At 42.8% G+C, this 27,681-nt stretch overlaps 1 protein-coding gene across 2 annotated transcripts; it reads right to left on the bottom strand.

The window, feature by feature from the left end:
- Positions 1 to 712: 712 nt before the first annotated feature.
- Positions 713 to 26,363, bottom strand: LOC140724321 (uncharacterized). Of its 2 annotated transcripts, none has more exons than XM_073038769.1 (4): positions 26,200 to 26,363; positions 22,445 to 22,617; positions 21,079 to 21,255; positions 713 to 7,358 (listed from the first exon to the last, which is right to left on the bottom strand). In XM_073038769.1, the coding sequence occupies exon 4, from the start codon at positions 6,950 to 6,952 to the stop codon at positions 6,299 to 6,301; it is 654 nt and encodes a 217-aa protein (XP_072894870.1). In that variant the 5' UTR covers positions 6,953 to 7,358; positions 21,079 to 21,255; positions 22,445 to 22,617; positions 26,200 to 26,363; the 3' UTR covers positions 713 to 6,298. The 2 variants fall into 2 exon arrangements, with proteins under 2 accessions (XP_072894870.1, XP_072894871.1); XM_073038770.1 differs by having other exon boundaries at positions 21,079 to 21,251.
- Between the last annotated feature and the right edge of the window lie 1,318 nt (positions 26,364 to 27,681).

Raw genomic sequence — 27,681 nt, 5'->3', positions numbered from 1 at the left:
CAAATTTAACCGAAGGATCCACAGTACCACTCGTATTTTTTTTCCAAGTTTAGACATGCTAAGGCTTCGGAAAACCTTTACAATGTAGTAGGGGGGTTGGAATCTTTCAAGTAAAATGGGTCTTCTGGCTATTAATGTAACAAATGCAATTAGAAGACAAGCTGATGAGGATAGCTGACTAGAGTCTATCACAGGTCGTCCAAATATTGCAATAATAGGATGTGGTTGTAAATCAATACGCAGAACTACTGAGATAATATCAAATATATCTTTCCAATATTATTTTTAGAAGAGGACAAGACCAGAACATACGTTTCAATGAAGCTACCTCAGAATTACATCTATCACTGACAGGATTTATATGGCAGGAAAAATGAGCTAACTTACCCTTGGACATATGAGCCCTATGAACCATCTTAAATTGTATGAAGGCATGTCTGACACACACTGAGGAAGGAATTTTCTAGTTGAAGAATTTTCTCCCATTTCTGTATAGGTAAAGGTATCCGAAGTTCTCTTTCCCACCCATTCTTAATTTTATCAGAAGTATCTAAGCGTATTTTCATAATTAAATCATAAATAAATGATAATAAACTCTTCTGATATGGATTTGAACTTTTTTTTCCGTAACTTCAATTTGATGTGATATCGGAACAGAAGGTAAAATAACATTCAAAAAGTTTCCAATCTGTAAATATCTGAAAAAGTGTGATCCAGGCAAATTATATTTATTAGAAAACTGTTCAAAAGACATAAAACAATCATCCATAAATAAATCACGAAAGCATAATTTTCCCCGTTTTCCATGAAAGAAAAGCTTGATCAATTTAAATGGTTGAAAGAAAAAAAAAGATATAATAGAACTTGACAGTATATATTTATTCAGTCCAGAAAATTTACAAAATTGAAACCATATTCCTATTGTACGTTTAATTATTGGATTTACCATTTGTTTATTCAATTTAGTAAGTGCAAAGGGGAGAAAAGCCCCTAAAATAAAAGCCAATGAAAACTCCTGTACAGACTCACGCTCGAGATCAATCCATCCTGAACACGGAGTTTCATCCAACTCTTGTGTCCAAAACGTTAAATATCGAATATTAATTGCCCAATAATAAAATCTGGGATCCGACTTCCTTTTTTGACTTCTGTAAATATTTCTTCCTTAAGCAGGAATTTCTATTCTGCCTTATATATGAAGAAAGTTTAGAATCAATAATATCAAAAAGAAAGATTTAGGGTAAAAATTGATATTGCATAAAATAGATACAGAAATTTAGGTAAAATAATCATCTTAATAGCATTAATGTAACCAATCAAGGATAAGGACAATGGGGACCATTTAGTAAACAATTGTTTAACATGATCAATTAAGGGTCAACATTAACTTTAAATAAATCGTTGAGCTTCTTAGTAATTTTAACACCCAAAAAAATAAAATAATCAGCAACCAATCTAAATGATGACTGTCTATACATTGAGACTTGCATATTTAATGGATAAAGCACACTTTTATTAAGATTCAGTTTATAGGCAGAAAAACTACTAAACTGAGCAAGTCGTGTTATTACTGCAGGAATGGATTTCTCTGAAATAGATAGATAGATAGATACTTTATTCATCCCCATGGGGAAATTCAACATTTTTTCCAATGTCCCATACACTTATTGTAGCAAAGCTAATTACATACAATACTTAACTATTTAAATACATTGAATGGTAACTTAAGCTCAGTCCTAACCCCGGCACTTTAACATATCTTACTCCTGGCGGTTGAATTGTAAAGCCGAATGGCATTGGGGAGTAGTGATCTCTTCATCCTGTCTGAGGAGCATTGCATCGATAGCAACCTGTCGCTGAAACTGCTTCTCTGTCTCTGGATAGTGCTATGCAGAGAATGTTCAGGGTTTTCCATGATTGACCGTAGCCTACTCAGCGCCCTTCGCTCTGCTACCGATGTTATACTCTCCAGTTCTGTGCCCACGACAGAGCCCGCCTTCCTTACCAGCTTATTGAGACGTGAGGCGTCCCTCTTCATAATGCTGCCTCCCCAACACGCCACCACAAAGAAGAGGGCGCTCTCCACAACTGACCTATAGAACATCTTCAGCATCTCACTACAAACATTGAAAGACGCCAACCTTCTAAGGAAGTACAGTCGACTCTGTGCCTTCCTGCACAAGGCATCTGTGTTGGCAGTCCAGTCTAGCTTCTCGTCTAACTGCACTCCCAGATACTTGTAGGTCTTAACCTGCTCCACACATTCTCCATTAATGATCACTGGCTCCATATGTGGCCTAGGTCTCCTAAAGTCCACCACCATCTCCTTGGTCTTGGTGATATTGAGACGCAGGTAGTTTGAGTTGCACCATATCACAAAGTCCTGTATCAGTTTCCTATACTCTTCCTCCTGTCCATTCCTGACACACCCTACTATGGCCGTGTCATCAGCGAACGTCTGCACATGGCAGGTCTCCGAGTTATATTAGAAATGTATAGTGACAGGTCTTCTGCATATAGCGATACTTCATGCGTCCCATTCCCCATGAGTAACACCAGATATGTTGGGTGAATCACGAATAGCAATGCCAAGGGCTCCAGGCCAATATCTGATAGTAAGGGGCACAAAGGATAGCCTTGTGTAGTACCTTGGAAAAGCCTAAAGAAAGGGAATCTCTGATTATTAGTGAAACAGACGCCAAAGGTATATGATATATCAATTGGATCGAAAATATAAATTTTGGGCTAAAATTAGATTTATCAAGTATAGTAAAAAAAAATTCCCATTCAAGTGTATAAAATGCCTTCTCGGTGACGAGCAAGATAACACATTTTGGAGACTTAGATAAAGTAGTGCATACAATGTTCATTAACCTCCAAACATTAAAATGTGAATAATGATTTTTAATAAATCCTATCTGATCCTCAGAGACAATTTGTGGCAATACCTTCTTCAATCTAATTGCTAATATTTTAGAAAGGATTTTAGATTCCGCATTCAACAAAGAAAGAGGTCTGTATGATGCACATTCAGTGAGATCTTTATCATTTTTAGGAATTAAAGAAATAGATGCTTCATAAAAGGATTGTGGTAATTTACCTATAAATAATCTTTAAAATTTTTACCTAACCAGGAGCTTTACCAGAATTCATTGAATAAATTGCTGACTTCCTCTTCAGTAATCGGTGTGACTAATACTAAACGTTCATTAACTGATAATTTCAGAATATTTAATTTCTTTTAAAATTCATGGATTATGGTAGAATCATCAGGGAATTCTGATTGGTATACAATTCTTGAAAAGATTTGTTAAATTCACCATGGTCAACCGTCAAAATACCTTCCCGTTTGCAAACCCTATTAATCTGAAGTTTTGCCAAATCACTTTTAATTGGTTACCCAATAATTTTCCCGATTTATTGCCATATTTATAAAATTGACTCTTAGTTTTAAGTAACTGATTTTCAGTCGGGGATGTTAATAACAAATGATGTTGCATCTGAAGTTCAATTCTCTCTTTATAAAGACTTAAAATGGGAGCAAAAGAATATTTTCTGTCAATTTCTTTAATATTATTAACCAATGTACATATTTCATTAAGAATTTGTTTTTTCAATTCAGCAGAGTATGAGATAATTTGCCCTTGGATATATGTTTTAAAGGTATCGTATAATATCCCACTGAAAATTTCTTCCATTGAGTTAGTTGAAAAGAAAAAGGCAATCTGTTCTTTAATGAAATTAACAAAACTTATGCCCTGAAGTAAAATAGAGTTGAACCACCATTCATCATAGGATTCAGACAACAATTAAAATCTCCACCCATTATTACCATATATTCATTTAAATTGAGAAAAAGTACAAAAAAGTGCTTAAAGAATTCAGGATAGTCAGTATTTAGTGCATAAATATTAACCAAAACTAATTTGTCGTTATAAAGTTAACCAGAGACTAATAGAGATTTACCATACGGGTCTGAAATTGTATCGTAGTGAACAAATGAGTTCCAGGAGTCTAGAAAAAAGAAACACCTTTCACCTTAGTCAATGAGTGAAACTGTTGGCCCTTCCAAAACCTAAAGAAGTGCTGATTATCCTCCTTCTTCATATGAGCCTCCTGCGCAAAGATAATCTGAGCATTCAGTCTGTGAAAACCTCTAAAAATCTTCTTCCATTTAATTGTATGATTCAAACCATTCATATTCCATGAAACAAAATTAATGCCAACATAATTAATGATATCCATTTTCCTTAAATAAACAAAGTAGTATGTAAAGGGTTAACCATATTGCATAGGAAACTCACGAATCAGGAATAGGGAAAGTTTAAAGAGGAACCGGAAGTTATGACAATACAGACATTTTTGTAGCTTCAATTCAGCCCAAAAGAAAAATACTAGACTAAAAATAGCCCTATCCCCCACCCACAAAGACCAAAAACCTGGCCAATAGACAGCCAGAGAACAATCTAAGGACCTCTCTACCCCCATCTCCCAGGAGGGAAAATATCCAAATTACAAAAAAGAATAAACAAACCACCCATAATCAAAACATTATGAGGAATGGCAAACACATTTCAGAGAAAACAGCCTATTGCAGACCATTTTAAAAGACGAGGTGTTTAAAAATTACACAAAATACAATCTTAATAATATTTCAAGAAAAAGGAAATAATCAGCAAATCAGAGTCTTCATAATTTTCAAAAGCAAACAATTAAAAAGAAAATAAGAAAAGAAATGAAGGTAGAAGAAAGGAACTTTAACATGGAAACATAGTAAACATCCGAACGTCAAAACACAGTACGACTGTAATCAACCCAAGGGCAAAGTTCTAAAGTGTCCAAATCTATAAGCTGGTTATTAACTAATAAACCAGATACACACAGACATAAAGGAATGGTAAATTTAATTGACATCCAAGCTCAAACGTTGATCTTCAAAAGATTAGACATATGCGCTCAAACTTAGATCTTCGAAAAATTGTTTTGCTTCATCCACGGATTTAAACCATTCAGCAGGCAGAGCAACCCTTAGGTGAGTGGGATATAACAAAGACAGATGAAGAGTCCTCTGACATAATTCTGAAATCACCATTTTAAAACATTCTTGCATAACCACAGGACAATCATCTTCAACCAAACAAAACCTAAGATTCTCATGCTCAGTAACTCCTTTCTGACGAGCAATTTGAATGAATTGCTCCTTAGTATTCAGATTGTGACATCGAAGAATTACATGACGCGGTTTTAACCCTTTTGATCGTTTTGGTTCCAGCGCCCGATGTGCACAGTCGAGTGCAGGAAGAGAAGGTAAAACCTCCGAGCCAAAGACCTCCATTGAGAATTGAGAAAAAAACTGAGTAAGTTCCCGACTTTCAACGTCCTCACTGAGTCTATTATTTGCAAATTCAGTCTGTGGCTTCGACTCTCCAAATCAATAATCTTGACTTTATTCTGCTCCAATGTATGAGTGGTTGAAGTTCATTTATTTTCCAAAGAATTCAGTTTGTGATCACTCTGTTTGCCAGCTTCAATAAGCACTGAAATTTGTCGCTACTGTTTTTCGTTCTTCTTTTCAAGTGTTGCCAATCCACCTTCGCTCTCCTTTAACCATACTTCCAAGGTAGTAAATCTTTTATCAAGTTTTTCATCCAGAAGATTAAAGTAAGTTGAGACTTTTTGGGCTGATCAAAGACATCTTATTTCTTCCCATTTCCATTGCCAGTTTCCTTGCCTTCAGCTAATGCCTTTCTTCCTCTATAAGCCATTAAAGTCAATTAAAATTCAAATTCAAATATATAAAAGTGTTATAAACACTTTGATAAAGATATTAAAGGGGTGGTATGTAAATTTAAAATGAACAGAGCAAAGCCGGAAAGCGACTCCATGTAGCGCCTCCAAGAGAGTCTTTTGCCTAATGTAGCCTAACGCGCACATTCCCAAAACTGTAACTATGCGTGATGGTAACACAGACCGCAAGAACTGTGATTGGTCCACTTGGTAGCAGCCAATTTCCTCCTGTGCATTTCCTGCTGCTTCGAAGTTGGAAAGTGGAACAAAGCGAGGAGAGGGTAAGTGAGGAAGTCAGAAAATATGTACATTTGCATGATCCTTCGTCGGCACACAATAAAGACTTGAAAATGGCATCAAATTGGTGGAAATAAATTTCCACAAACATCGGTTTGGTCATCGCGGACTGCACAAAGAAATGGAAAAACTTCTCTCTTTTCTGCGCTGCAGTAATTTCAATAAAAGTAACTCTTGTTCAACATCTATTAGCTCCAACTCCAACAAGATGTACTCAGCAGTTGCCATCGTTCCCAATTCCCAATGGCCTCTCTCCAGTGTGAACTTTCTGATGTACCTTAAGTTTAGATGAGCAAGTGAATCCCTTCCCACAGTCTGAGCAGGTGAACGGCTTCTCCCCAGTGTGAACTGACCGGTGTCTCAGTAGCTGAGATGAGCAGGTGAACCCCTTCCCACAGTCTGAGCAGGTAAATGGCCTCTCCCTAGTATGAACTGACCTGTGCGCTTGTAGGTTGGATGACCGAGTGAATCCCTTTCCACATTCTGAGCAGATGAATGGCCTCTCTCCAGTGTGAACTCGTTGGTGTGCCTTCAGTTCAGATGACCGAGTGAATCCCTTCCCACAGTCTGAGCAGGTGAACGGCCTCTCCCCAGTGTGAACTCTCTGATGTACCTTCAGTTGAGATGACGAAGTGAATCCCTTCCCACAGTCTGAGCAGGTGAACGGCCACTCCCCAGTGTGAACAGACTGGTGTCTCAGTAGCTGAGATGACCAAGTGAATCCCTCCCCACAGTATGAGCAGATGAACGGCCTCTCTCCAGTGTGAACTCGCTGGTGTAGCTTCAGTTCAGATGTGCGAATGAATCCCTTCCCACAGTCTGAGCAGGTGAACAACCATTCCCCTGTGTGAACTCGTTGGTGAACCATTAGGGTGGATGACTGAGTGAATCACTTCCCACAGTCTGAGTAGGCGAATGGCCTCTGCCCAGTGTGAACTGACTGGTTTGTCCACAGGTGGGAAGACGACTGAATCCCTTCTCACACAGAGAACAGGTGAATGGCCTTGTCCCAGTGTGAACTTGCTGACGTCCCTTTAGTTGAAATATCCGACTGAATCCATACACACCGTCTGAGCAGATGAATGGGAATTACCTGTTTAAAATGACAGGCGTGCCAGTCAGTCAGATGATCGAATGAATCCCTCCCCACAGTCTGAGCAGGAAGGATGATCGAGTGAATCCCTTGCTCCACTTATTAAATATCTGGACAGAGAAAACAAAACTGGCGTGGTGTGTTTTAGATTCCCATAGAGAAATTTCTTGTCATTCGTAACCTGTAAAAAGATTAACAAAATGCATCAGTGGGTGTAGGACAACATTTCAGATGAGATCACTGAGTTGTGAAGCTGTGAACTGACATCACACTGTTAATGTGAGGTTCAACACAAGTTGGAGAGAGAAATCATCTTGTAATTGGGCACTGTGCTGGTATCTGGAATGAGCATTAAACGCTCTGATGTTTTTCCTGTCTCTATAAGAAAGGAGCATTTCTGCCATCTCCAATCTGTGACCTGGCTCAGTTTGGCTCACTCCATTGGTATTATTCCCTGTTCCCACTGAGCTGCATGGGTCCTGGCCCCACAGTAACTGAAACACTCTCACGCAAATAGACAGCAATGTATTCCACACACCCACCACTCTCTGTGTAAAAAACTTACCCCTGACATCCCCTCGGTATCTATTTCCAAGCACCTTAAAACTCTGCTCCCTCATGTTAGACATTTCAGCCCTGGGAAAAATCCTCTGGTTATCCACACGATCAATGCCCCTCATCATCTTATACACCTAAAAAAGGCTCTAAACATAAACAAAGAAATTACACACTGCTTTGAGGATTTGTTGGAAATATACAAAATTATGAGGGAGAAGATTGGGTAAATAAATGCAAGCAGCTTTTTCCACTGAGGTTGGGTGGGATGACAATCAGAGGTCATGGGGAGGTGGGGAAGGTGAAAATTTAATGGGAACATTTGGAAAAGCTCTTTACTGAAATGGTTGTGAGAGTGTGGAATGAGATGTCAGCACAAGTGGTGAATATGAGCTCAGTTTCACCATTTAAAAGAAGTTTGGATGGGAGCCTGGATGGTAGGGGTATGGATTTGTGTAAAAAGGGCCCAAAGGATATCGGGGACCAAATTCACCACAACCACAAACTGTTCCTGCTGCTACCATCCAGGAAACGGTACCACAGCAAAAGGACCAACAGTCTCCAGGACATCATCTTCCACCAGGCCATCAGACTGATTGATTGATTTCTATGTTTTCTAGACTGTCCTATTTACAAACTAATTATTATAAATCAATTTCAATTACACATTGCACATTTAGACAGTAATGTAACGTAAATATTTCTACTCCTCATCCATATGAAGGGTGTGCATAATAAAGTCAATTCAATTCACCATCTCCACTATCTGTTCTGTCTTTCTGGCTCCCGTTCCCCCTACAACTTACTTTAACCATATCAGCCCCAACCCCCACTACCTCTAGTAAGCCTTACCACTAAGATATTAGTTGCTTCTTGTTCTGTTCCCCTAACTAACAAATCCACTTATCAGCCCTTTGACTTTCCTCTCCCCAACAGTTTCTAAAGTGTTCCACTGGTTGTTGTGCGGGCATGGCCACTGGAGTACTCTGCGATGGCTATTTAACCTCATTCTCCTTCCTGACTCTCACCCAGTTTCCTGTGTCCTACACCTTGGGTGTAACTCACCTCTCTTCATGTCATGTCTTTCACCCTCTCCTACTGCTGGATCATCTGGAATTCACCCATTTCAGGATCCAACACCTTAAAGTGCAGGGTTACAAGCTGCAGCTGAATGCACATCTTGTAGGTGAGGGCATCAGGGACACTGGAGGTCTCCCCTCCTTCCCTGCAATATTCCCTCTAATTTGTAATAACCAGTGTGCACATGAATCTGTACTGTGCATTTTTTACCCAGTGTCAAGATGTGCACAGTGAATTTTATATAGAGATGTATTCATTCTCACAGCTGGCAAATCACTGTCGATAGGAACTTTGATCTCCTCTGGGTTCAATCCAGTTCATCTGCACTCTCACACAACCTATGTAGCAGGCCTGTAACAGGAAATGGAGGATTTTCTCACCAAAGCTTTTGCACATTGTCCATATGTGTTTCGCTTGCTAAATTATGCTTTAAAAAGTCAGATTTCCAAATATCACTTCACTTCTTCCCACCTGCAAATTCTCCAGCAACTTTAGCACCACCACATGCACACAGGTATCACCAATTTCTGGACTCTACATAAATATTTCCCCTGAACCCTCCCCCAAATGACTGACCATGGTGAACTCAGTGATGGTAATGCCAATGAATATAAAGGAAAGGGCAATAGTCTGTCTCACTGGAGTCTGGCATATTTGTGATGTGAAACCACTTGTTGCCCAAGCCAAAGGTGTTTGATATCATAATGTACCCAGAGAGAATGGGACAAAACATGTTCTCACCGGTAGAAAAGTCCAGAGCAAGAGGAGGTAGAACAAGCAACACACACAAACTGCTGGAGGAACCTAGCAGGTCGGGCAGCATCTATGGAAAAGGGTACTAATGATGAGTTCCTCCGGCATTTTGTGTGTGTTGCTTGGAATTCCAGCATCTGCAGATTTTCTCTTGTTTGTTATTGGAGGTAAAACAAAAGCAATTTTCTCAATTGCTGATGTAAAACATTTTGATCCCTTTCTCCCAGTTCCTAATCCTTGCATTTAGATAGCTGGAGCTCAGCTCTGTCTGAGAGATCCATCGGTTCCCATTCCCTGATCAGCCGGAAGCTCCCCAGGGCCTGTGTACAGATCGTGGGACTGAGAGAGAGGGGAGAGAGCAGGACTGTCCAGGATTGCGGGTCACAGTGTCCGAAATTCACAGGAATTATCCCGAAGTTGGTGTTTAAGATAAAAACACAGAAAATCGCTGTTATCTATACCCGACATTTTCAAGGCCTTCTGTGTATCCTTCTGCGTGATACTCGGGGATGTCCTCAGCCTGACGCCTGCGCATTTCATCGGTGCTTCAGCACCGGCGAAGTTTTTAACACAGGGCCTTATGGGTAATCACGGTGCCCTTAAAGATTTCTGCAAGCACCGGTTCAATGTTCATACCTCATTTTTTTTCATATGTATAGAAAAATCTGCAGCTGTTTTAACGCGGAAAGCGGCTCCTATAAGCAATATATTCAATATCAACGTGTATCTAATGCCAAAGTAAAATCCAGTTATAAAACACAGGAGATTCTGCAGTTGCTGGAAATACAGAGACGCACACACACAAAATGCTGGAGGAACTCTGCAGTTCAGGCAGCAACTAAGCAGTGGAGTACACAGGCTAGGCATGCTGAAGGGGCTCAGCCTAAACGTTGTCTATTTATTCCACTCCACAATTGTTGCCTGACTGTTGATTTCCATCAGTATTTTGCAGAAATTAACCACCTTTTTTTTTGATCAACCAGTTTCCAAATGCTTCTAATCTTTCTTTTGTAGCCACATCCTTCTGGTCTGATTCCTCCTCCTCCTCCTGTTAAACTCTGGACCTCATCTCTGTCTGGAGCCCCAAAGCCCTGACTCAGGCTGGCAACACTTTAGTTTCTGACTCTGCACCATTGAAGATTCACTCGCTAGTCTGCTGTCAGACTTTAGAGGTGCATTGTGTTGCGAGACCGCAGGTTCTTTTACTGAGAGAGATCGAGAGAGAGAGAACGTCAAAACCTCAGTGAGCTTATCGTCTTATTCACCCTAGAGAAATTCATGCAGATGTATAAGATGATGAGAGGCATTGGTTGTGTGGATAGCCACAGGCTTTTCCCCAGGGCTGAAATGTCTAACACGAGGGGGAATAGGTCTAAACTGCTTGGAAGTAGGTACAGAGGAGATGTCAGAGCTAAGTTTTTTAAACAAAGTGGTGTTTGTGTGGAATGCACAGCCAGCGACTGTGGTAGAAGCGGATACAATAGGGTCTTTTAAGAGATTCTTAGATAGGTACATGGAGCTTAGGAAAATGGGTGGCTATGCGGTAGGGTAATTCTAAGCAGTTTCTAGAGTAAGTTACATGGTCGGCACAGCAATGTCGGCCAAAGTATCTGCAACGTGTTGTAGATTTCTATGTTTCTATGAAATTTATGGGAAATCTCCTATCCCATGGAGAGGAGACTAGTTACAACCTGTCATCTCAGGGAGAGTGAGAGGGGAACGGCAGGGATAGATTTTCATGAACTGATATGGAACAGAAACATGGGCAGGAACAAGATGGGCCGAGTGGCGTTTCTTTTGTACATTGAGTGTGGTAGAGACTGTAAGTACCTGAGACATGGGATTTGACACAGAACTGATTTATCTTTCACAGATACACAATATTAAACTGCAGTCTAGTTTAAGGCTAACATCAGCAGAACGGACTCCTCCAATGCTCAGTGACCAGGGTTCAGTCCTGGGTGCGATGAGCAGCCGCAAGAACTGCAGAATCTGACAGTAACAGTCCCTCATGAACCTGCAGCTGCCTTCAGTCACCGTGATGGTTAAACATTTAACACGGAGATCATTTGAACTTCCTCCCTGATGTAGGAGCGCTCAGACTGAAGGTGTGGGGGAGAAGGAAAAAAAAAGATAATAAAGTTGTTTGCACAGTTAGGGATAAACAGAGAGGAAGAGGTGGAGAGTTTCTTAAATGCATCTATTTTAATGCTAGGAGCATTGTAAGAAAGGTAGATGAGCTTAGAGCATGGATTGATAACTGGAAATATGATGTTGTATTTATTAGAGAAACATGGTAGCAGGAGGGGTGTGATTGGCAACTAAATATTCCTGGATTTCGTTGCTTCAGGTGTGATAGAATTGGAGGGGCAGGAGTTGCATTGCTTGTCTGAGAAAATATTACAGCATAGACATTGACAGGATAGATTACAGGGCTCGTCTAGGGAGCCTTTTTTGGTGGAATTGAGGAATGGGAAAGGTGTAGTGACACTTATAGGGTGGTATCATAGACCACCTAATCGGGAGCGAGAATTGGAGCAGCAAATTTGTAAGGAGATAGCAGATACTTGTAGTAAGCACAAGTTTGTGATTGTGGGAGATTTTAATATTCCACACATAGAAACATAAAAAATAGATGCAGGAGTAGGCCAAAGTGAATAATGTCACATTTATCCACATTAAATTGCATCTGCCTTGAATTTGCCCACTCACCTAACCTAGTCAAGTCACCCTGCATCCTCTTAGCATCCTCCTCACAGCTAACACTGCCGCCCAGCTTTGTGTCATCCGCAGTCTAGGAGATCCTGCATTTAATTGCCTCGTCTAAATCATTAATATATATTGTAAACAACTAGGGTCCCAGCACTGAGCCTTGCAGTACCCCACTGCTGACTGCCTGCCAATCTGAAAAGGTCCCGTTTATTCCCACTCTTTGCTTCCTGTTTGCCAACCAATTCTCTATCCACATCAATACCATACCCCCAATACCGTGTGCTTAAGTTTGCACACTAATCTCCTGTGTGGGACCTTGTCAAAAGCCTTTTGAAAATCCAAATATACCACATCCACTGGTTCTCCCCATCCACTCTACTAGTTACATCTTCAAAAAATTCTATAAGAATCATCAGACATGATTTTCTTTTCACATTTTCCTTTCCTTTCATCTGACTTTGTCGGATGATTTCACCTCTTTCCAAATGTGCTATTATCACATCTTTGATAACTGACTCTAGCACTTTCCCCACAGCCGATGTCAGGCTAACCCATCTATAATTCCCCAGTTTCTCTCTCCCTCCTTTTTTAAAAAGTGGGGTCACATTAGCCACCTTCCAATCCTCAGGAACTAATCCAGAATCTAAGGAGTTTTGAAAAATTATCAGTAATGCATCCACTATTTCTTGAACTACTTCCTTAAGCACTCTGGGATGAAGACCATCTTGCCCTGGGGATTTATCTGCCTTTAATCCCTTCAATTTACCTAACACCACTTCCCTACTAACATGTATTTCCCTCAGTTCCTCCATCTCAGTCCCCTACTATTTCCAGAAGATTATTTATGTCCTCCTTAGTGAAGACAGAACCAAAGTAGTTATTCACTTGGTCTGCCATATCCTTGTCCCCCATGATAAATTCACCTGTTTCCTACTGTAAGCGACCTACATTTGTCTTAACCAATCTTTTTCTTTTCACATATCTATAAAAGATTTACAGTCAGTTTTTATGTTCTCTGCCAGCTTTCTTTTATAATCTTTTTTCCCTTTCCTAATTAGGCCCTTTGACCTCCTCTGCTGGACTCTGAATTTCTCCCAGTTCTCAGTTATGCCACTTTTTCTGGCTAATTTACTATCCCTAATTTCCCTTGTCAGCAACGGGTGCACTACCTTCCCTGGTTTATTCTTTTGCCAAACTGGGATGAACACTTCTTGTAGTTCATCCATGCAACCTTTAAATGCTTGCCATTGCATATCCACCGTCAACCCTTTAAGCATCATTTGCCAGTCTATCTTAGCTAATTCACTTCTCATACCTTCAAAGTTACCCTTCTTTAAGTTCAGAACCTTTGTTTCTGAATTAACTACCGTAGATGTCAGATTATAAGCCGCTACTTTTTTCCCACATTTTGAACAGCTTTGAACACTGCGGTCTTTACTACGGTGCGGCTAATGCATGATTTTTTTTCATGCCGCCAAAAACATTTTGCCTCGTAACAGTAGACCAATAAAATTGATGAGTAGTTCACAGAGGTCCAATGAAATTGTACGATAAATCAAGCACACTTTCACAATTAAATTATTGTAAATCAGTCATTTGTACTCACCCTCATCAACATGGAAAACACTCGAAGAAAAGCATTGTGCTGCCTTTATGGCAGTTATTTAGTTTATAATATTTTCGCTTAGTAATTCATTTGTTAGTAATTTCTAAGTTAGAAGTGTTTTAACTATATTTGTTTTCTGTACTACATCCCGGTTTGCTATGACGTCACACCCGGTTTCGCCGCGTCTTGTGGGAAATATACCAGTTTGTGATAAACGGGAAGGCGGGGGGCGAGCGGCGGAGCCAAAACGCTGCTTTTAAGTTAAAGGCGATCAATAACTTTTCCTGGTAGGCTGCAGTATATATATTTTTTACCAGTCAATAGGAGATATTGGAATGTTGTTCAGTAAAAAAGTATACGCAACGTATATTTAAAAGTAGCCGCGTTACAGGCACGGTTCGAAAAAAAGCATTTGCAATATGTATTTGTTTATGTTACCATATGGATTTAATTAAAAGTTAAAAAATCCTCACGTGTAATATCTTTCTGTGTAAATATCTCATATTACAACGTGGGACACCTGCGGCCGAAAATCCGGTGCGGCCTAAAATCCGGTGCGGCTTGTACAAGTACAAAATTGATTTTATTTCTAAAATTAGAGCCAGCGGCTTTTAATCAGGTGCGCTCTGTAGTGCGAAATCTACGGTATGTCACTCTCCATCTTAATGAAGAATTCCACCATATTATGGTCACTCTTACCCAAGGGGCCTCGCACGACAAGATTGCTAATTAACCCTTCCTCATTGCTCAAACCCAGTCTAGAATGGCCTGCTCTCTAGTTGGTTCCTCGACATGTTGGTTCAGAAAACCATCCCGCACCCATTCTAAGAAATCCTCTTCCTCAGCACCCTTACCAATTTGTTTCACCCAATCTATATGTAGATTGAAGTCACCCATTTATAACTGCTGTTCTTTTTTTTGCACGCATTTCTAATTTCCTGTTTAATGCCATCCCCAACTTCACTACTACTGTTAGGTGGCCTGGACACAAATCCCACCAGCGTTTTATGCCCCTTAGTGTTACGCAGCTCTACCCATATCGATTGCACATCCTCCAGGCTAATGTCCTTCCTTTCTATTGCGTTAATCTCTTCTCTAACCAGCAACGCTACCCCACCTCCTTTTCTTTCCCGTCTATCTCTCCTGAATATTGAATATCCCTGGATGTTGAGCTCCTATCCTTGGTCACCCTGGAGCCATGTCTCTGTGATTCCAACTATATCATATTCATTAATAACTATCTGCACATTCAATTCATCCACCTTATTACAAATGCTCCTTGCATTGACACACAAAGCCTTGTTTTTACAACACTCTTAGCCCTTATACAATTATGTTGAAAAGTGGCCCTTTTTGATTTTTGCCCTGGATTTGCCTGCCTGCCATTTTTACTTTTCACCTTACTACTTTTTGCTTCTACCCTCATTTTGCACCCCTCTGTCTCTCTGCACTTGTTCCTATCCCCCTGCCACATTAGTTTAAATCCTCCTGAACAGCAGCAGCAAATGCTCCCCCTAGGACTAGCAGGAGGGACAGCCCTCAGTGATTCCTGTGTATGCTCCCTGGAATCCTCAAGAAATGATAATGATCATGAATCGGGCACCAGATAGAAAAGAAAAACCAGCACAGTTTGCTCAGTGTGTCCACAGTACTACACAAATGTTTAATGTGACTCCGCAAGATTTATTCGGTCTCTGCTGCCTGATTCTCTCAGCTGTTAAGGGCAGAAATGGAAGACAGAATTGAGATACCAAACCTATCAGGAGTTACAGGCGGGAAACCATAATGAGAATGAACAGACAGACCAGATCATTCAACCCTTGGAAAGGGCTCTCCAGCAACCTGTAAACATCACTAAAGTACCTGAATTCAAACCTAAGCCTGGGGAATCGGGACCAGACTATTGAGAGCGATTTGTGGCCTGCTACGGCACCTTCGCAGGAGACCAAGACTTTAATGATGGGAATCTGTCCCCCCAGTTCAATGCCCTACTGCTCCAATGCTTACCAACTAAGTTAGCCAACATGATTAAAACAAATAATATGGATTGGCCTGACAATGACCGAAATCTAATGTGATGAGCTTTGACATATCATTAGGACCCAACTTTTGAATCTCGATCAACCCCGAAGGGAACTAATATTAAAGGTGAATATGCTCAGCGGGAAGAAGGACACGAGCGGGCTATATCTGAGGAACAGAAATGGGAGCAAAAACCTACCAAGGGGCAGGTGGGGACAACAACCCATTTAGAAATTGACAAGAAGATGCTTCCAACCATGAGTGCCAACCCTCAGGAAGAGCCCAATGTGATATTGAAAGTTGCTGGAATTCCAGTTCCGTTTACGATTGATATGAGGGCAACCACAACAACTCTTGATCAGGAAATAGTATCGGAAAAGGGATTCCAGCTATCAGACGCTACAATCACTCTGTCAGGGTTCGAAGTCACGGAACGTACATATTCACGTACCCAGCCACTGCAGGTGGAATTCCAGGGGAGCCAGTGTGAGGTTTCATTTACAGTCACCACCAGACGGGGGTGTAATCTAGCAGGGAGAGACATGCTCTGTTTGTTGGAAATCGAGATTCTTTGCACAGACAATGCTGTCACCCTTGACAGGTGAACAACCGACAGCTTCCCCAGTTTCCGATCCCCAAGTGGAGGGCACTTAATTTAGACTCCACTCCTTCTGCCAGCAGCCGACCCTCATGTGACTCTGTGCCTGGACCCTACGGGGTGTGCCACTGAGGAAAGCCAATATTATGCACCCCTCGACGGACAGAAGTTCCCAGTCACGGTGATTAGAGAGGTTAAAGGAAGAGACGGTATTGCATTACTGGCCGAATTACCGGATTTCCTTTGGCGACAGACAGAACTGGTAGTTCTCCATACCACCATTAGGGTTTGCACTGGGTTCAAGCCAAAGAGCCCAGGGTTCCTGGACTACACCCTAACGAAACAAGCCTCCAGCACCGAGGGAGACGGGCAAGACATGGCCGCGGGTCTAGTCCAATACGGGAAGGAGTCTGAGGTGAAGACGGGATATCTGGTAAGACAACCTTTTAATATTGACCGATCCCAAGATGCTGTACCCCACCTCTGTGCAATTTTAGGCCAAGAAGTCTGTCGCACCAACTGCCCCCGTCTGGATCACTGTGATAGAAGGACAGACTCTCCCATCCATTTAGCAATATCCCCTCAATCCCGAGGCAACGTTTTCTGAGGATGGAAGCTCTTTTGTGGATCCGGCAGGAAAACGATGCGATAGTGACGGACAGTGAAGTAATTGAGCAGGCCTCTTTTGAAGCAGCTGTCTCCGCCCAGAAGGCTGAGCTGTTTGCTCTGACTCATGCCTGTATCCCAGCAAAAAACTAAAGTGGGAACATTTACACAGACTCCCGTTATGCATTTGGAATTGTACATGACTACGGGGATCTCTGGGAACATGGGGATTCCTGACTTCCTCTGGCCATCCCATTAGTAATGCCACCATTGTAAACAACTTACTCACCGCTCTACAGCTACCTCGAGTTTTGTTCTTCTCAGGGGGACGCCTCTGAGGAGGAGTGAAAACTGTGGTCCCAGATGGGGTGCCAGAAAGAGCCCAACATAGGTTTTTGGATCACCCCAGTGGGACAGGTTTGTGTTCCTACACAGTTTTTGCCAATATTGGTCGATTATATACATAATTGTACACACCTGGGAAAGGAGGGAATGGTTGGTAACCTGTACCCTGCACACCGGGTACAAGTCCCTTGCCAGGTGGACCTTTTTGTGTCTACAAGTTGATTTTATTGAATTGCCTAGAGTACATTGCTATAGATACTGCTTAGTTATTATAGATGTGTTTAGTAGATGGGTTGAGGCTGTTCCAACTACCAATAATACTGTTATGACATCAGACTTCCAATATAACTCAGAGTCCTGCCATGTGCAGAAGTTCGCTGATGACACGGCCATAGTGGGGTGTGTCAGGAATGGACAGGAGGAGGAGTATAGGAAACTGATACAGGACTTTGTGATATGGTGCAACTCAAACTACCTGCGTCTCAATATCACCAAGACCAAGGAGATGGTGGTGGACTTTAGGAGATCTAGGCCCCATATGGAGCCAGTGATCATTAATGGAGAACGTGTGGAGCAGGTTAAGACCTACAAGTATCTGGGAGTACAGTTAGACCAGAAGCTTGACTGGACTGCCAACACAGATGCCTTGTGCAGGAAGGCACAGAGTCGAATGTACTTCCTAAGAAGGTTGGCGTCATTCAATGTCTGTAGTGAGATGCTGAAGATGTTCTATAGGTCAGTTGTGGAGAGCGCCCTCTTCTTTGTGGTGGCGTGTTGGGGAGGATGCATTAAGAAGAGGGACGCCTCACGTCTTAATAAGCTGGTAAGGAAGGCGGGCTCTGTCGTGGGCAAAGTACTGGAGAGTTTAACATCGGTAGCTGAGCGAAGGGCGCTGAGTAGGCTACGGTCAATTATGGATAACTCTGAACATCCTCTACATAGCACCATCCAGAGACAGAGAAGCAGTTTCAGTGAAAGGTTACTATCGATGCAATGCTCCTCAGACAGGATGAAGAGGTCAATACTCCCCAATGCCATTAGGCTTTACAATTCTACCACCAGGACTTAAGAACTTTTTAAAAGCTATTAATGCTTTTTGAGACGGTGATTTAGATGCATATCATATTTTTTTTACTGAGTTAAGTATTGTATGTAATTAGTTTTGCTACAACAAGTGTATGGGACATTGGAAAAAAAAGTTGAATTTCCCCATGGGGATGAATAAAGTATCTATCTATCTATCTATCTATCTATCTATCTATCTATCATGACTGTTGTGAAGGTATTATTATGGGAAATACTTCCCAGGTACGGCCTGGCTGAGATGCTGAGCTCTGACAATGACCCACACTTCGTGATGAAAGTAAACAAAGGCATACGTAACGAACTAGCTCTCAAGCAACAATTCCACTGTGTACACCACCCATGGGCCGCTGGCACAGTGGAGAGAGCCAATGGCACTCTGAAGAGTAAATTGGCCAAACTAACAGTGGAGACTGGACTCGGTTGAAAGTCCTACCGTCACCCAGTTCCATATGAGGGTTACCCCACAGGGGAAAGCAGGTTTGTCATCAGCGGAAATCATTTATGGATGGCCCATGAAGACACCCTGGGGACTAAGACCTTGTGTACTATTGCTCCCAGAAAGTCTACCAGCAAAATTGGATATTCATACCCGAGGGGGAGACATGGGGACATATATATGCCAACTAACCAAAATTTTCCAAGCATACATTCACAGGTACGACAGGCTTACAAGGAAGAGAACTACTCTGCAGAGAGGGGTGATTATCCCACCATGGAACCTGGGATATTTTTTTTCCTGACAAACAACTGGGATTGAGGGAATCTTGGACCTCGGTGGGGAGGACCATATTAGGTGTGCCGACCACTCACATGGGTGTGAAACTGAAGGGGCAATCTCGGTAGATATATCATTAGGCGCTAAACATGTTACTGAAGGAACTGAGTAGAAGGTCTCTCTCAGACTAATGGAAAATGTATTGGTTGTTAGTGGTGTTCTTGTTTATGTCTTTGAGAGGGCTCACCCCAGCATCCGGGGGCCCCCATGTTAACACATTTCTGTCTTTCTGTCATACCTATGCCAAACAGGCAGAACTAGGGGCCTGCTGGGTTTGTGCTGAAATTCCACAGCATGGTAAAACTATGGTTCCAATGTCTGTAATCCTGCTCAACCAGAGTGAGGAACTCTCAGCCTGGGCTTCCTCAAATAACACCTGGGGAAGTGAGATGAGGACCTGCTGTCCAGTCATAGATGACTGTGGCTGTCAGTGTTTTGAGGAATGGTGTCTCAGGCCCCCATCAAACGGAACTTCCAATACTGGGAAACATGCATCCTGGCCATACTTGCAGGTGCCCAGCAGCAGAGAGGAACAACTGAGACTGATTGATTTTGGATGATTACTTTTCTCTGCTATGGAGTAGCCAGGAATTCATGAGAGATTATCAATTTGGATACAGCACTTGAGGAGCTGGTCACAATACTGCAGGGGCCCTGACAGTAACACAGGCCAAAGTAACAGAAATATCCACTGAAATTATTGCAATCTGGCAAGCAGTCCTACAGAATCGTATGGCTTTAGATTTTATCCCAGCTGAGAAAGGGGGAACCTGTGCGATTATTGACACAGAATGTTGAACCTATATCCCTGATGAATCTGCTAACGTTACATCCCTCTCCGAGCACACTGCAAAGGAGATTGACAACATCAAGAAAGTAGGGCAGGATTTACATGGGTTCACCGAAGGATCGAAACAGTGATCTTCGAAGGCCTATCTGGTAATATGTGGGGCATGATACTGCATTATGGCCTAATAGTTGTACATATCTTTGTTATAATTACTGTTGTGCACTGTCTTTACCCACTGAGAAGTCAAAGCTGTACTCGGTTGCTTTCTCTGTAAAAAGTTACTGCTTTGTTGATCATGTAATGATCTAAAGGAGGGAATGATAAAGTATGTAAAAGGGTTAACACTTCGTTAAACAATAGCAACCTGTTTTTCTGAAAGAAACTGCTGATGATCAACAGATGTGCTAAACCATGCTGAGCCATATTTCTTCTTGAGGGTAGCTAGCTAGGGTTTCAGGATGCTTATCTCCATGTGCACTCATGCGAAGAGATAGGACAGCTTCAGTCTGTTCTGTGTCTGGAAGCCATTATGACTGTTCTGTAATTTGTCTATAGGGTCTGTCATGTAGTAAATATCTTTGGCTCCACCCTGTGTTGCGTGGGGAGTATCTGGATGGATATATCTGTGGTGTAAGGGGAATTGTTAGTCAGTTAGTGGATTGGGTGGGGACAGTCATCGACTGTGCCTGTCTGAGTGACTAACTGAGTAAGACTCAGGTGCTTGGAACAAAGCGTTTGTACTTATACAGTCTCTGAGCGACTTTCTCCAGATTCGACTTCCACAGAATAGGAGTGGTTTTAAAGCGCTGGAAGCTGGAAGCTCATTACCAGACCTGGAGTGATTGCAACTGGGTCTGACACAGGCATAAATGGTTCTTCTGGGCACATTCAGTCTCACTCCAACTATATCCCACCTTCCCTTATACAGGTATGTAATGTCTAAAGGATCAGTGTTTGAGTAAATGAGACTCACCAAACTTTCTCCTGACTGAATAAATGGAATCTCCGAGTCTCTTGAGGCAGAGCTGTTCTCTCCAGTTAATGCTCTCAGTCCTGAGGCTGGTTCACTTGTTGCTGTTCCCTCGTCTTCAGCCGTGGTTTGCTTCTAGTTGGAGTTTTTCTTCCAATAAACCTCTCACCGCAGGTCTAACTTTAACCAGAGAGATAATGAAGCACAATAACAATAAAAAGGAGAACCAAACATTTCTGTTTAATGTTACTAAGAACAAAACGTTGAAGGCTGATATAATGATCTCAGTAAACATTTTTTTATTGTCATTCACACATCAAAAATGATACGGGATAAGGAGGAGCCATCATTCCGTCAGGAACAGAATTAGATGATTCGATCCATCTGGACTGCCCCACCATTTAACCACAGCTGATTTTCATTCCAACACCATATTCCTGCCTTCCTCCTGTAACCCTGAGCTACTCAGCAATCAGGAATATGTTAATCTCTGTCATAAATATACCCAAATGGCAGCTTCAACCAGCCTCTGTGGCAACCAATTCCACAGATCAGACATCTTCTGGCCAAAAAATTCTTCTCCTCTCAGTTTTGAAGGGAAGCTTCTTTATTCCGAGACTGTGCTGTCAGATCACAGTCTAATTGAAACATCCTCTCCATGTCCACTGTATCCAGGCTTTTCAGCAGTTGGTAGGTTTACTTAACCAAACATCCCCCACCACCCCTCTGAACTCCATTGAGCACAGGTCCAGAACCATCAAATGCTCCTCAAACATAACGCCGAACATCCCTGAGATTATTCTTGTAATCCTTGTTCGCAACAACTGTACTGAACACATTTCTAGGAATAACAAACTAATTGGTACCAGGGTAATTTGCAGGGGAAAGTTGTGGTTACTTTACTGTTCTTCTATCACAGAGTGAGCCATTTCCATGTCCATATTAAAACCGGTACATTTCAGGAAACATAAACCTATCCAGAGTGAATGTAATAAAAAGAAATTGGAATTACCAAACTGCTCAGCATGTAAGGAACAGCTGTGGGGAGAGGAACAATCTTTACAATTCAGGTTAAAAACATTTTGTCACAATGACTTCATTTTCAGTTTTTAGTGCAGATCTCCAGCAACTTGAGATTCTGCCCGATTTCCACCACTTTATCCAGATCTGACTTCCACAAAATGCGAGTGATTTTAAAGGGCTGGGCTGCTGGAAGCACATTACCAGACCTGGTGTGATTGCAACTGTGTCTGACAGAGGCATAACTGGTTCCTCTGGGCACATTCAGTCTCACTCCAACTATTTCCCACCTTCTATTGTACAGGTATGTAATGTATAAAGGACCAGTGTTTGAGTAAATGAGACTCACCAAACTTCCTCCTCACTGACTCACTGGGAACTCCAAGTCAGCTGATTCAGAGTTGTTCTCTCCAGTTGATGCTCTCAGTCCTCGGGCTGGTTCACTTGTTGCTATTCCCACATCTTCAGCCGTGGTTTGCTTCCAGTTGGGGTTTTTCTTCCAATAAACCTCTCACCACAGGTCTAACATTAACCAGAGAGATAATGAAGCACATTAACAATGAAAAGGAGAACCAAACATTTCTGCTTAATGTTACTAAGAATAAAACTCACTGAAATTTAAACGTTGAAGCCAAATATAATAATTTCAGTGAACAATCTTTTATTGTCCCTCACACATCACAAAACAATATAGGATAAGAAGGAGCCATCATTCTGTCATGGTAATACATAAGACACAGGAACAGGATTAGGTGATTTGATCCATCTGGGCTATAAACGTGCAGGAGCAATGTGTGGTTAAGTGCCATGCTCAAGGATACAAAGCACTGCCTGGCCTGAGGCTCAGGCTCATGACCTTCAGATTGCTTAACCACTCGGCCACGTGCACATCACAGAAACCACTCTCCCCCCCCCTAGACTTCCCAGTCCCTCGGTAAAGCAGGCAGTGAAATCAAAGATCCCCAAAACCTGGGACGTTCTCCATTCTCACCCACCCCAGTCCGGGAGAAGACACAACAGCCAGAAAGCTCAAGGACAAATGTGAGCAGCCTCAGGAAATGAGGCGAGTTGGGGGAAGTTAACGGGACTCAGTGACCAACGTCAGATCCCCCACACAACATAGAGGAAGCATCCTGACCCATCCGGGGACTCTGAGCACACACCACGTCATCTTGCATCACAAAGTGAAGGGTAGGGCAGATCTGCAGTAAACAGCCTCACGTGATCTGTTGGTGGGTCTGCCATTTCAACTTTGCGGAAATTGACAGCCTGGGTTCCAGGTTTGGATCGTTAAATGCAGATTAACTGAAGTCGACACATTTTTGACCAGCCCAGATAATCGGAAAATAAATGAGTAATTGGTCCTCAGTTCGGGGCTCACGGCCAACATCGGATCTCCCCGCTTGGGATTGGTCACAATACTCACCGATGGGAAAGCAATATCTTCAGCCTACAGACAGTGATCCCGACCCCTGGCTCCCCCACCCAGGAGGTGAGGACCCTTCCCTCGATCCCACAGATGATGCACTTCAGCACTGAGCGGAAAAGAAAACACCGCCCGGCCGGAGACAGTGAACATGCGCGAAGTGAGTGTCACATCATCCGGAGGGCAGGGCCTCAGAAACAGATGCACAGGTGCTGCCCAACTGCTGTTAAATGGGAGGGGCAAACGGGATCACGTGACCAGTCGGGTCTCCCACCCCAGGCAGAGTTTTCCAGCTACCCACCACTCTGTGTAAAGAAACAAACATGCTGCTTACATCTCCTCTCACCATAAATATATTAGACATTTCAACCCCCAGGAAAAATAGATTGTCTGTCCACTCAGAATCAGAATCAGGTTTATTATCACCGGTGTGTGTCATGAAATTTGAAAACTGTGCAGCAACAGTTCAATGCAATACATATTATAGAAGGGAAAAAAAAAACCAAAATAAAATAATAAAAATAAACAACTAAATCATTTACAGTATATCTGGGACCCTTACTCTTTGTGATTTTGATAAATGACCTGGATGAGGAAGTGGAGGGATGGGTTAGCAAGTTTGCTGATGACACAAAGGTTGGGGGAGTTGTGGATAGTGTCAGAGGTTACAGTGGGACATTGATAGGTTGCAAAAATGGGCTGAAAAGTGGCAGATGGCATTCAACCAGGATAAGTGTGAAGTGGTTCATTTTGTTAGGTCATACATGCTGGTAGAATATAACATTGATGGTAAGACTCTTGGCAGTGTGGAGGATCAGAGGGATCCTGGGGTCCCAGTCCATAGGACACTCAAAGCTGCTACGCAGGTTGACTCTGTGGTTAAGAAGGCATATGATGCATTGACCTTCATCAATCGTGGGATTGAATTTAGGAGTCGAGAGGTAATATTGCAGCTATATCTGACGCTGATCACACCCCACTATGCTCAATTCTGGTTGCCTCACTACACGAAGCATGTGGAAACCATAGAAATGATGCAGAGGATATTTACACAGATGTTGCCTGGATTGGGGAGCATGCCTTATTAGAAAAGTTTGAGTGAACTCGGCCTTTTCTACTTGGAGCAACAGAGGATGAGAGGTGGCCTGATAAAGGTGTATAAGATGATGAGAGGCATTGATCGTGTGGATAGTCTTTTTCCCAGGTCTGAAATGGTTATGACAAGACAGCACAATAGGTACCTGGAGAAAAATAAAGAAATACTAGCTTAGAAAAATAGAGGGTATGGGTAACCATAGTAATTCCTAAGGTAGGGACATGTTGGCACAACTTTGTGGGCCGAAGGGCTTGTATTGTGCTATAGGTTTTCTATGTTTCTATGAATAAATTAAAAATCGTGCAACAAACAGAAATACTATATATTTTAAATGTGAGGTAGTGTTCAAGGGTTCAATACCCATTTAGCAATCGGATGGCAGAGGGGAAGAGACTGTTCCTGAATCACTGAGTGTGAGCCTTCAGACTTCTGTACCTCCTTACCTGCTGGTAACATTGAGAAAACCACATGCCCTGGGTGCTGGAGGTCCTTGCTAATGGACGCTGCCTTTCTGAGACATGGCTTCTGATCCTCTGTTAATCTTATAAACGTCTATCCAGTCTCATCCCAGCTGGCACGGCTCCAGAGAAAACAACACAATTTTGTCCAACCTCCCGTTAAAGCTCATGCCCTCTAATCCAGGCAATATCCTGGTAAACCTTTTCTGCGTCCACTCCAAAGCCCCGACATCCTTCCGAGAATGGGAGCGACCAGAACTGTATGAAACACTCCAGATGTGGTCTAACGAGTTTTATAAAGCTGCAACACAACTTCCCGACTTTTGAACTCAATGCTTCAACTGATAAAGACAACCATGCCATTTGCCTTCTTAACCACCCGATCAATCTGTGCAGTCTCTTTCAGGGAGCGATGAACCTGGAGTCTAAGATCCCTCTGATCATCAACACTGTTCAGGGTTTTGCATTTAACAGTGTACTGTCTCATACATTCGACCTACCGAGCTGCCAAGATGATCATCACTAATCAAATCTCACTGAGATTTCTCAGGTCCTGTTGAATTTATTGCCAAGTGCACAAGTACGGGAAGGTACAGGGACAGAGAAACACTGACTTGTAGCAGCATCACAGGCAAGTACATTCAGATAACACACGGAACACAAATTATACGATTCTCCGTCAGTAACAAGATAGAAACATGTTTTACGTCATCCTGCTAATAAGACCAGAACAACAGGGGCTGAGCGGCGGCTCATCTCAGACGGTTCGGTGTGAAGGTCTCACAACCCGGACCGACCCCGGCAGATTCTGTGAAGGAAGCGAGGCGAGGCCGCCAGTTCGGGAAACTTCATCCCCTCCCCCTTCAGGTTTCACCGATCACCTTGTGTTTCTCTCTCCCTCCCCACCCCCACCTTTTATTCTCCAGTCCTGCCGAAGAGTTTCGGCCGGTAATGTCGACTGTATTCCTCCCCTAGATGCTGCCCGGCCTGCTGAGTTCCTCCAGCATTTTGTGCGCGTTGCTCGCATTTCCAGCATCTGCAGATTTTCTCTTGTTTGAGTTCGGGAAAGTTAACTCACCACTCAACGTCAGACCTCCCCGCTCGGGACCGGCTTCAATACTCACCGAAGGGAAATCGTTGGTGTTGCCCCACAGAGAATAATCCGTCTCCGGCACCCCGTCCAAGGGGGCGAGGACCCCCTCCCGATCCCGATCCCGAACGCGGACCCGGACCCGGACCCGCCGCTGACCCACTTCCTCAAAGAACGAAAAAAACACTGCCTGGCGGCTCGGGCCTGTGAGCATGCGCAATGTGATTCTTATTGCGTCACAGGCGGTGGGCGGGGCCACGGAAACAAACCTGCAAATGCTGCCGATCTGCGGTAAAACATGATCACGTTTCGCTGGAGGGTCTCCCATGTGACCGGTGACTGTTCCTCGCCCTTTACATACTGCCCTACCCACCGCCGCATTTCCCACATTATTTCATTATTTCCCTATATCATTTCCATACGTATTTAGATTTTCCCTCCATATTTTCCCCGATCCCTTTCCCTCCAGCCCCAGGTCACAGAGTTATAGTTTTGATTCACTTCCCATCCCGACACACAATTCAGACCCACACAGAAAATGAGCTGGTTTCTTTTAAATCCGTCAACACACACAAAATGCTGGTGGAACGCAGCAGGTCAGGCAGCATCTATAGGAAGAAGCGCTGCCGACGCTTCGGGCCGAGACCCTTCGTCGGTCCTGAAATGTTCCGAAACGTGGACAGCGCTTCTCCCTATAGATGCTGCCTAACCTGTTGCGTTCCGCCAGCATTTTGTGTGTGTTGACTGATTTATAAACACTCATTTCTATTCACATTCCTCTGGCCTCACTGGACAGGAACACTGAAACATTAAGTGAGAAACAACAGGAGGAGGCCATTCGGCCTCTTTAACCATCAGCAAGATGGAGGCTACTCTCCCATCTCAGCCACATGCTTTTGCGATCCTCATTTTCTCGATCCCTTGGGTCTCCACGCATCTGCCAGCCTCTGTTTTATGTGAGGACGATCACCGAGTCTTCACCGCCCTCTGTGGTGGGGAATTACAGACATTCACCACCCTCGGCGTGGAGACATTTCCTCATCTCAGTCCCGACATTTTCACTGCCATCATATTTGACTTACTAAAATGAACCACTTCACACCTACCTGGGCTGAACTCCATCTGCCACTTCTCAGCCCTGTTCTGCATCCTATCAATGTTCCGCAGTAAACTCTGACAGCCATCCACACTATCCACAAAACATCCAACCTTTGTGTCATCAGCAAACTTACCAACCCATCCCTCCACTTTCTCATCCAGGTCATTTATAGAAAAACACAAAGAGTAAGGGTCCCAGAACAGATCCTTGAGGCACTCCACTGGTCACCGGCCTCCATGCAGAATATGACCCATCTACAACCACTCTTTGCCTTCAGTGGGCAAACCAGTTCTGGATCCACAAAGCAATGTCCCCTTGGATCCCATGCCTCCTTACTTTCTCAATAAGCCTTACATGGGCTACCTTATCAAATGCCTTGCTGAAATCCATATACACTACATCTACTGCTCTTCCTTC

The sequence above is a fragment of the Hemitrygon akajei genome, unplaced genomic scaffold, assembly GCF_048418815.1.
Source record: "Hemitrygon akajei unplaced genomic scaffold, sHemAka1.3 Scf000187, whole genome shotgun sequence".
In the NCBI taxonomy this organism is placed as follows: domain Eukaryota; kingdom Metazoa; phylum Chordata; class Chondrichthyes; order Myliobatiformes; family Dasyatidae; genus Hemitrygon; species Hemitrygon akajei.
This window is presented reverse-complemented; position numbering and strand designations above follow the sequence as displayed.